Source organism: Propithecus coquereli, unplaced genomic scaffold (genome assembly GCF_000956105.1).
Source record: "Propithecus coquereli isolate 6110/MARCELLA unplaced genomic scaffold, Pcoq_1.0 Scaffold698, whole genome shotgun sequence".
NCBI classification, from domain to species: domain Eukaryota; kingdom Metazoa; phylum Chordata; class Mammalia; order Primates; family Indriidae; genus Propithecus; species Propithecus coquereli.
The window spans coordinates 425,779-436,484 of NW_012153040.1; the positions used below are offsets into that span (position 1 = coordinate 425,779).

The 10,706-nt window shown below is 59.1% G+C and overlaps 1 protein-coding gene and 1 pseudogene across 1 annotated transcript in view; both read left to right on the forward strand.

The window, feature by feature from the left end:
• The window catches only part of BCR (breakpoint cluster region), a 122,277-nt gene extending 114,482 nt beyond the window's left edge, over positions 1 to 7,795 (forward strand). Inside the window, exons 17-23 of the mRNA XM_012661006.1 lie at positions 1,529 to 1,588; positions 2,283 to 2,392; positions 3,676 to 3,815; positions 4,841 to 4,975; positions 6,124 to 6,229; positions 6,739 to 6,901; positions 7,290 to 7,795. Of these exons, the coding sequence (XP_012516460.1) occupies positions 1,529 to 1,588; positions 2,283 to 2,392; positions 3,676 to 3,815; positions 4,841 to 4,975; positions 6,124 to 6,229; positions 6,739 to 6,901; positions 7,290 to 7,379 (804 nt within the window). The 3' untranslated portion in view covers positions 7,380 to 7,795. The remainder of the gene's footprint in view (positions 1 to 1,528; positions 1,589 to 2,282; positions 2,393 to 3,675; positions 3,816 to 4,840; positions 4,976 to 6,123; positions 6,230 to 6,738; positions 6,902 to 7,289) is intronic.
• Positions 7,796 to 9,325: 1,530 nt separating this feature from the next.
• LOC105823725 lies at positions 9,326 to 10,598 on the forward strand (annotated as a pseudogene).
• The last annotated feature ends 108 nt before the right edge of the window (positions 10,599 to 10,706 follow it).

The window sequence follows — 10,706 nt, forward strand, 5'->3', positions numbered from 1 at the left end:
CTTTCTATTTTTAGTAGAGACAGGGTCTCGCTCTTGCTCAGTCTGGTTTCGAACTCCTGAGCTCAAACAATCCGCCCGCCTCGGCCTACCAGAGTGCTAGGATTACAGGCGTGAGCCACCGCGCCCGGCCTGGGTTTCCATTCTTAAAAGCTTGTGGTGGGGGAAACTCCCCTTTCCTTGGGAGGGGGAGGAAGCACACTCTGTCCCCTTCCTTGGGCAGCTGGGCGTTGGGGGTGATGGCAGCAGATACACACCCCTGTCTCCTCCACTCACGCCTGGTCTGGTCAGAGCCAGGAGGGGCCCTGTGTCATGCACCTCCTGCCTCTGCCTGGGGCTCACTCTGGGGTGAAGTGTCACTCGGGAGATTGTTTTTTTTGAGTGGTTTGAGCCTGACTGGTGCCTGCTCATGGACCCTGCTTCTCAGGGTGGGGTCCCTGCAGCCCAGAGTGTGGCTCTAGAAACCTGGACCAGACACAGAATGGGAACTTGTGACCACACAGCCCCTGGAGGGAGAAGTCCTGCCACCCTTTGCTTTTCTGTGTCATTCTGGCTGTACGTTTCAGATGCTTGGAAAACGTTAACCAGTAGGGCCTAAAAGGGAGGTCGGGGGCTCCCCCAGGAGTGCTCATGAGATGTGGTCCCTGCTCGGAAGCGAGGGATGGATACACAAGGCCACGTGTGATAATGTGTCACACTGTTCAGTGTCAGACCGTGGCTCCCTGACCTGGCTTCATGCCAGAATCCCCTGGGGAAGTTTCTAGTGCAAATCTCAGGACCCACCCAAATGTATTTTTAACAAGACCCCCTAAGGTGCTGCCTGTTCACCCAGCCCAGCCAGTGGTCTCAGCTGCATGCGGGAACCGCTGATGGAGAGCGTGTGCCCACCAAAAAGGGGGAGACAGAGCCTCCACAGTCAGGGGCATGTGGCTTGGCCATGAAGGTAGGGTGTTTCATAGCAGCCCAGACTGTGTTTGGCTGACACTGAATAGCAAGTTCCTGCAGCCCAGCTGCTGGGACAGCGCTCTGTGGGGTAGATGTTAGAGGGTCACAGAGGGGCTTCCTCCTGGCCCCCTCACCAGCTGCGTGGTTTAGGGCTTATGTCTGGGTCCTTGCGGGCCTGACTTGAAGCCCTGGTACTGGCCTGGCCTGGAGGCTTCTCCTGCCCCAAGCCAGTCCACGGTGCATAGAGAGAAAACAGTGTCCACGATCCCACGCGACAGCTCTGATGCCATGCCCCTGAGAAGCTGCTGCTGAACTCGGGTCCTAGACCGACCGCTCACCCTCCACTGAGTTTTGTGTAGCTCCTGTGGCGACAGGGAGCAGGATGGAGAAAGGCCGATGGCACCCTGAGGTTCCAGGGGTTGCTAGCAGGTCCTCTCCTTACTCTGGACTCTCGGCCTGTAGATGGAGGTGCCGGCCACAGTCAGGCTCTGACGTGCACGTGGAGAAGTAGCGGGTGTTGGCTCCTGCCCAGTGGAGCCTCTGCACAGACTGAGGGCCTCTGCTAATCATGAGTCTTTACTTTCAGTTGGACCCCCAGGCCTTGCAGGACAGAGACTGGCAACGCACCGTCATCGCCATGAATGGGGTATGTGCCCATGGGGCCCTCTAGGCGCCTGCTTCCCCCAGTGGGTCAGGCCGGCCCCTGTTCCCTCTGAAACAGTCAGAAGGCAGCTAAGCCTGAGCGAGTCTCTGAGAGCCGGTCTCTGGCTAGACGAGGGAAGGCTCCCTGCACGGCAGAGTCGCTGTGCACAGGAAAGGAATCTTCCATTCGGTGGCTGGAGTGCAGTCCCCAGCCAGGCCCTGAGACTCCCTCCTTGAACAGAGATCTTATGGCACCGCGAGGACAGGTAGGGTCTCGACCTGGTGCTCTCGGGGCTACCCACAGGGACAGAGACCCTTGATTCATCTTCAGCTATCCGAGAAAGGTGTAGACCTTTAAAAACATAACCACACACCAAAAAAGGCCTGGGCAGATAGGATGAAATGTTAACAATTGGTAGTTCTTGGCTTTTTGTTATGTCATTCTCTGTATGTTCTCTCCTCTTAATTTTTAAATTGCTATTAAGAAAGAGCAACAGGAATCATAGGAGGATGTTCTGCAGAAGCAGGTCCTTAAACCTTCCTGTCCTTACCTGGCTTTTGCTGAGAGGCAGCCCCTCCTCACGCTGGGACCGAGACCCGCTTGCCCTGGGGGTGGACAGACTTGCCAGGGGCTCCTGTGACCTTGGGCTGTGAGGACCAGGAGGGTGAGAGGGCCGTGCCCCTTCTTCCCACTGCAGATCGAGGTGAAACTCTCTGTCAAGTTCACCAGCAGGGAGTTCAGCTTGAAGAGAATGCCTTCCCGAAAACAGACAGGGGTCTTCGGGGTCAAGATTGCTGTGGTCACCAAGTAAGTGGCAAGGGGCTTGGGCGCGTGTGTCCCAGGGGCACCTGTCCTCCACGTGTTTCTGCAGGAAAGAGCAGGCGTGGTTCCCTCCTCTCTGTGCAAGGTTGCTGCACAGGGAGGCCAGGCCAGGGGCGCTGGCTGTGCCTGGCACCTCCTGTGTTTACTGCAGAACCAGCTCAGGGAAGTCCCTGCCCCCTTCCTTGGGAGCAGCAGGCCGGCCCCTGCACGACTCCAGGAACTGCCCAGAGCAGGGTTTTCTTCCCTTGCTTGGAACTTGTCACAGTCCTGGGTTCCTGTTGAAGAACTGTAACCCCTGCCCCTTTGTCACAAGGCAGTTGCCAGAAGCCCGTGTCTCATTTGAGGGCGGCTCTCTCGGACACAGCCGCTTCCTGCCAGAATTCATGTGCTTCCCCAGGATAGGACTGAGCCAAGCCCCTGACCGCGCTGGTCATCTGGGCCGGCGGGGCCTACGTCGGTTGTTCCCTGGACGCCTGCTTGTCTCTAAACACCACTCCCTGCCCCCAGCTGCACCCGGGCCCTCCGCAGTGCTCTGGGAAGGCTCCAGGTGCCAGCAGAGAGGACCCGTTGGCAGCTACCCAACATGAGCACAGGCGGATGAGGGTGGTTTGGGAAAGAGCTTTGAGGTGCTCCTAAACCAGCTACAAAACAAACTAAAGTTGAGGCCTCAAACAGCACTGTCCGCTGTCTGCGAAGTATTCCTAGCCCAGCGTCCCACACTGAGGTATTGGGACTACCCGTTGCCAAGACTCAGAGACGGAAAGCAGCGGAATGTCAGGCAGCCCTGCGCAGTCGCACACTCAGCGATGTGTGTGGAGGGCCCGGGCTGGGGGCAGTCAGGGGAGTCGCCTCTCCCACGGCAAGCAGCTGTAGGGCCAGGACCGGTACCGATCTCCCGACTCAGAGATGCCATCCAGGACGTCGTGTGGCCGCTTGTCAGCCCGAGGCCTGGGATCTTTTAAATGCCCTTCCTGTGGCCAACTTCTCTCAGAGAAGCCTCCAGACCTTCCCCCAAAGATCAGGTGTGACTTGCAGGGTGTCTGGCTGCTTCGGCCTCTTAGGTGGCCCTGATGAGATCCGTGCAGTGGTAACTGTGAGTGTGAAGAAGGGAGGGGACACGTGTTAAAGGCTCTGTGTGCAGCCCCAAACCTGGGCACCCTCGTCACCGTCCTCATCCCGCCTCCAGGTGTGCAGACAGGCGGCAGGTCCCCCATGCTGCGGCCTGAGCGGGGCTGCCGGGGCACTGAGGACGCTCCCCTCCCCCACAGGAGAGAGAGGTCCAAAGTGCCCTACGTCGTGCGACAGTGCGTGGAGGAGATCGAGCGCCGAGGCATGGAGGAGGTGGGCATCTACCGCGTGTCCGGAGTGGCCACGGACATCCAGGCGCTGAAGGCAGCCTTCGACGTCAGTGAGTGTCAGCCTGGGCAGTGTGGGATGGGGGCTGGGTGGGGGTGTCGGTGCTGAGACTCTGGGAGCACCCTGTGTGGCCCGGCCCTGTCATACCATTCTCTGGGCCTTTACTTACTGATTTATTATTTGAAAAAATGAGAAGACGAGTCGTGGGAGGAGCTTCTGCAGGGGCCAGTCCTTAAACCATCCTAGCCACAAGTGCCGCTTGCTAGGTCGGACCAAGGACTTCTGCGGGACCTCGGTCTGCCTGTGTTGGGGGTGGACAAGAGGTGCCGAAGGTCAGGGGTCAGTGCAGCTTGAGCACTGGCCTGCTTGAGAATGCGGCGGGGCAAAGGGCACTGGCGTGACCCAGCTCCTGCGGTGCCGCGGCGTCTCCACCTCCGTCTCGCCGACCCTTGCGCTGCAAAGGAGGTGGAGCTGCCCCAGATGGCAGGGTGGGCTCCAGGACACCTGAGGGTCCTTGCGCAGCATCTTCACAGTGACAGGTGGCAGAACCAGGACTTTGTGCCTGCAGACCTTTCCACGGGGCACACACCACTCACCCTGACCAGGACCCCTGGATGGGCCCTGCTGTACTTCTAGCTCCCTCTGGGCAACCAGAGTGGACCAGGCCTGTGACACAGAGGACCAGTGGCACCAGTTCAAACACTGAAACAGCTCAGCTAATCCCAGTGCCTTCCTGCTTTCAGAAGACACTGGCACCCGGGCAGTCGCTACATACGGGGCAGAGCCAGCTGATTCCCAGCCAGGCGCTATGTCCTGCCCCACTGGCCGCCCCTGGCCAGCGCATCTGGCTCTGCGGCCAGGCTGCTCCTGGCCGAACAGGGGAGAGGTGTGGGGTGCAGACGCCTCCCTGTCAGCCCTGCACAGGTGCAGAACCGCGCACGGATGTTTGGGAGGAGTAAGATGAGCCACTCAAAGGGGAGGAACCCACAGAGCCATCAGCGTGGCAAGGACAGTGCGTTAGCCAAGGCAGGGACTGCAGAAGCCCCTGCTCAGGATCCATTTCCACGCTCTTCCCAGATAACAAGGACGTGTCGGTGATGATGAGCGAGATGGACGTGAACGCCATCGCCGGCACCCTGAAGCTCTACTTCCGCGAGCTGCCCGAGCCCCTCTTCACCGACGAGTTCTACCCCAACTTCGCTGAGGGCATCGGTGAGCATCTCCCCACCTCCCCTCCTGTCTGCTGCTGCCCTTGGAGGCTGTTGTCAAAGGCAGGGTGTGGGAACCCAAGCCATGCCCCGCTGCCAGGTCCAAGTTTCAACCCAGCCTGAAAAAGCTGGCCGTGTGTGACACGGGGATGAGAACTGAGCCTGCCTGCAAGGCCTTGCCCATCCCCAGAGGGCTGCCCGCTGTCCCTGTCCGCAAGTAGACCGAGAGAGTGAAGCCTGAGGCTCTCATCCCAGGTCCTGGCCCCGTCAAGTGTAGGGTCAAACCCAGCCTGACCCTAAGTCAGCCTGGAGGGTGATGTCCAAAGGGGGGTGCTGGCATAGGAGGCAACTGCAGCCTCTGTGTCACCCTTAGAGCGAGTCTGCCTGCTGCTCCTGAAGTCCCTCCCACCCTCCTTGTCCCTCACTCCACCTGCCTGTTTCCACGAGGGACTTCTCCTGCCCTGGGCTCTTCCGAGGGGGCGGTGGTGGAAGGAACTGGCTGAGTCAGCCCCGAGGGCAGCTCTGCCCACAAGCAGCCACTCTCACGGCCCCTCCTGCTGCTGGTCCCCGGGTGCCGTTGACCCCCGCTTTTTTTTTTTTTTTTTTTTTTGAGACAGAGTCTCACTGTGTTGCCTGGGCCAGAGTGCCGTGACATCAGCCTAGCTCACAGCAACCTCAGACTCCTGGGCTCAAGCAATCCTTCTGCCTCAGCCTCCCCAGTAGCTGGGACTACAGGCATGCGCCACCATGCCCGACTAATTTTTTCTATATATTTTTAGTTGTCTGATTAATTTTTTTTCTATTTTTAGTAGAGACAGGGGTCTCGCTCTTGCTCAGGCTGGTCTCGAACTCCTGAGCTCAAACAATCCGTCTGTCTCGGCCTCCCAGAGTGCTAGGATTACAGGCGTGAGCCACCACGCCTGGCCCCATTGACCCCTTTGAGCGAGAGCAAAGGCGTTCAGGCGGCTCACCCCACATAGGCACCCATTACAGGTTCTCCACTGGGGGCCAGACTGCTGTGTGAGCAGGGACGATGACAGGCTCGGGCTCGCCAGGGCCTGTGACACGGTGTAGGCTGCTCTGTCCAGCCACCCTCAGGAGGTGTTCAGCCCGTTGCTGTGACCCTGAGGAGTAACTCCCCACCTTCTGCAGCTCTTTCAGACCCTGTTGCAAAGGAGAGCTGTATGCTCAACCTGCTGCTGTCCCTGCCAGAGGCCAACCTGCTCACCTTCCTCTTCCTTCTGGACCATCTGAAAAGGTAGCCGTGGCTCTTGCGCAGGGGCCCAGGGCTCCAGGACCCAAGGCAGCAGGGTGCCCCACTGGCCCCAGCCAGACTCCTCGGCACCCAGGGCCTATTCTCCCCACCCCTGTCTGTAGTTACTGCCTCCGGGGTCCAGCGCCACTTTCACCCATCCCTCCGCTCTCTGCCACCCTCCGCCCCCTGCACCGTGGCCTTAAGCAAAGAGCAGGGAACTTCACCATGGCCAGCAGTACACTTGGACTCCTCTCCTGTGCCCCACCCCAGGTCATGGCTCAGAGCTGACACAGCGCCTGCCAGCCTTGAGCGCCCCTTATCCTGGGCCCCTGGGACCAGAAGAACCTGGGTAGAGTCTGCTTCCAGCACAGCCAGGGTCGAGGTCCCTCCCTCCCGGGTGGCTGTGCTATGGAGTCTACCGCCCATTCCCCGAGGACTCCAGGGCAGCCCTGCCCCTCTGCCTCTGTCCTGGAGGTGGTGCTGAAACAGAACCCTGTGCTTTGCCCCTGCAGGGTGGCAGAAAAGGAGGCAGTGAACAAGATGTCCCTGCACAACCTGGCCACGGTCTTCGGCCCCACGTTGCTGCGGCCCTCGGAGAAGGAGAGCAAGCTCCCTGCCAACCCCAGCCAGCCCATCACCATGACTGACAGCTGGTCCCTGGAGGTCATGTCCCAGGTACGGGAGACAGGCTCTAACCCACGCCACTCTGGCCTGACAGGTGGCCTCTGCCTGCCCCACCCTGAGCCCTGCCGGTCTTCCCACCTGTACAGTATGGGCGGCGGCCAAGAGAGAAGGACTTGCCTAGGTCCACACGGCTGGGAGGAGCAGGGAGGGCCCAGGCCACCTGGTGGTCCTGCTGGAGCCCCTGGCCTCGGGCTTGAAACAGCCGCAAGTCATGCCTCGTAGGGACCCCCCTCCACCCCACTGCAGGATCTCCTGTAGGGGTTCATGTCACCAGCAGGAGCCCTCAGCACCCCGAGCTGGACTTGGGCACTTGGGCCAGGAAGGCCTCCCCACCTGCAGCTGTAAGCAGCGCTCTGAGCCGCTTCCTCTTCCCGGGCAGGTCCAGGTGCTGCTGTACTTCCTGCAACTAGAGGCCATCCCTGCCCCAGACAGCAAGAGACAGAGCATCTTGTTCTCCACCGAAGTCTAAAGGCCCAACTCCACCTCCAAGAGGCTGGCAGAACAGCCTGGAAACCTCTGGCTAAATAGGCCCTCCATTGAGCGGGAACCGAACCTTCTTGAGGTGTAATTGGGCCTCCCCCAAGAGTCTGGGCCATCTGCCAAGAGACAGCTATCTAAAGCAGAAGACCCAGTGGCCTGGGCAGATCCCAGGGCTGGCCTCAGACTGTGGCTTTCCACACTGCCACCAGAGGGCGCCCCAGGCCAGCGTGTCTCCGCTGCGGGCCTGGCCCCTGGGCACGGGGTTGAGAGAGTGATTTTTATGAACTTAACTTATCAGAGTTTAAAAGATTTCTACTGGATCACTTATCAAGATGCACCCTCTCCGGGCAGAAGGGAACACGACCAGATTCCCTCCCTGTTGTGTCTTGAATAAACGCTGCTGCTGCTTCACACCATGGGGGCCACAGCCCTGTCCCTGTGTGGGTGGGGGCCCGTCCTCTCCCCTGACTTGGAGACCCGACTCTGTTTCTAGGGTTGGAGAAGCTAAGTCGACACTGTATAGCGTTTTGACTCCATTCACTGCTTTCTTCTTTTTCTTTCTGGAAGGATTTCTGTGCAGAAATGGGTCTGCTTCTGGCTCTTTCCTGTTGCTCCATTGTTGCTGTTTATATGCGGAAGGCATCTCCGTCTGGGGCAGACATGGCGGGGAGGGCGGCCGGGGCTGCGCACTCTATGTTTGTTGTCCAGGGACGGTGACTGCAGCCACCGATGCGGACTGCCCGCTGGCCCACGCTCTCCTTTTTGGCCTCAAAGGGCCTTGACTCCTCTGGCCTCCCTCTGCCCCCCAAGGCCCTCCCCTCCCCAGGCGCCCCACACAGATCCTTCTTTTCCTTGCTCTCCACTGAACGGACTCGCTCAACTTTTGTAAAAGTTTCCTCTTGGTGGTGGCAGCTTGCTGACAGCTTGTTTTAAAAACTTTGATCCGAAATAGCCTTTTGATATTTGAATATTTTTAAGTTTTATATACATAGTTTCTAATTTTTTTCCTAACAGATCAGATACCTAATAAGATATTAGAATGTACTCCGTGGACAGTCGGTGTCCCGGCAGCATTTCGTCTTCCTCTGCGCACCAGCTGTGTTTTCGCCAGGAGTCGTTTCCAAAGCCTCTGGAACATCGGGAACGTGGGGGGTCAGGAACAGGCCCAGCACAGGGGTGGGGAGGCTCCCGCCCCAGGGCAGGCGGAGGGACAGGCCCCCCCATGCACCTGCGCAGGAGCCAGGGCGCACTCTGCAGCCCCTCCTGACCACCCAGCTTAGGTAAAAGAGAACCAGGGAGGCCGCCAAGTATTTTGAAGCAACAAACCCATGCACATTTGCATCACTTTTTTAAAGGGGGTCCGGCATGGAGAAAGAAGAAAGGAAACAGCTCTTGAGCAGAGTGGAGGTCCCATGCTGGTCTTGCAGGAGGAGAGGATGTAGCTGAGCAGAGAGGGAAGCGTGGCTGGACTCAGGAAAACGCGCATGGGTTGTCTGGGGACAGCACCAGTACCCAGTGTCCCTCGATCCTTCCCGAGGCACAGTGTTGGGGGCTCACACGTGTGTCGATGGGCAGCTCCATGGAGCCTGCGGCACACGGGAGATCATGACAGCTGGGGGCCACACGCCCCCCAACTCTTCCCTCTGCTCGTGGACCTGCTGAGGCAAGGAACGGAAAACAAAGCCACTTGAGGGTTTTACGTCTGTGTGTGTATTGATTTCGTGCTTTTTCTCACAGGGAGAGCAGAGCACCGTCTTAAAGCAGTGCCACCCTCCCGGGCGGTGAGGATAAGAGAATGGAGGCCTCTGCCCTCTCTCTGCACAGGGTCTGGGCCCAGTGGGCTCCTCCAGCCTGGCTTCCCTTCTCTGTCCGTCCCTCCAGCCCTGCGAGGGGAGCACATTTTGCTTAGAAAAGCCAAATCCTGCTCTTGTTTTTGTCTCTTCCGGTGTTTAATGATTTGCATCTGTCGCCTTGAAACTGGAAAGCAATATATCAATGTCTGTGCCAACTTTGCTTCCCTCCCCGACCTCCTTCCACTTTTCACTTTTTATTTATGTAGGATGTATGCCGTTTAATGATGGAATGACCACTCTTTTCTATGTAGTTGTAAAAGTGCCCCTCCGCCACCACGCCACGATGGCAATGGTCACCCCGTCTCCTGCCTCACAGGCCTGTGGGTGGCAAAGCCGGCTCAGGGCTGGAGAACACAGTGTCCTCCAGGAGGGGGACTTGGCTGTCCCCCTGCAGGGCAGGCTGAGGCCTAGAGCCCGGTGTGAGCTCCCCTGAGGCATGGCTGCCGGACTCTTCAACTAGAAGTGATGCTTTCTTGCCGGGAGCCCTGGTTCGGGAGCAGCGAGCTGGGCGCCCTCCCTGGAGGCAGCCCAGCCTTCCCTCGGTGGGTGGCTGGTCTCTTAGCAGCTGGGATCCTGCTTTTGAGCTCAGCCGTCTACGTACCACCACGGGGAGAGGACTGCTGACAATTTCATTAAAGTTACCTGAGACTACTTGCATTAGTGGTGATTTCTGGATTAAAAAGAAAAACCAGGATGGGTGCCGCTGTAAAAAAGCCCTGAACTGGTGGGGCGGGGTTGGGGTGTGCAGTGACAGGGCTGGGAGCCCAAGAGGCCTGCTGCAGAGAAGCCAGGCCTAGTGGGGTCTAGGTGCCACAGACAGATGCCAGCCGAGCAGCATTAGGACACAGAGCAGCAGCAGCGACTCCGCCGAGTGTGGGGCAGTCTGGTTTGGGCAAGGACCACGGCCTTGCTGAGAGGAGGGACAGAGAGCAGATGGGGCAGGCCGGCTGGTGCTCCTTGGCCATGCTGGGCCCAGGGGCAGGGAGGGCTCCAGCCACACACAGCCTGGGCTGTGGCTCCTATCTGCAGCCGCTGCTCTGGCATGAGCCCCCTGGTCTTGGAGGGTTTCTGCTGAGACCGGCGTTTGGTGCTGCAGCGAGGTCTAGCCTTTCTACTGCGTGTGGATGGGACGTGGCATTCTGCTCTACCTCTGGCCTGGACCTCAGAAGCCCACCCAGCCTACAGAGGAGCTGCACCTGCGGTGGGCGTGCGACGTGGGTCCTACCACGAGTGTAGCTTGGGGACAGCCAGGCCACATCCATTCGGCCTTCAGCAGTGCGTGCATCAGCCGTCACCCTGAGGCCCCACAGGGGAGCAAGGCTCACCTGACAGACTGCAAGTGGCCAGTGAGGTAGCCGAAGGGTGGGTGAGCCCGAACTCTTCCTTGAACTCCCAGGAGGTGGTTCTCGTCAGCCGCCTGGTCAGCTCTCTCGGGAGTGAGGGGGGCGTGTCACATGATCTAC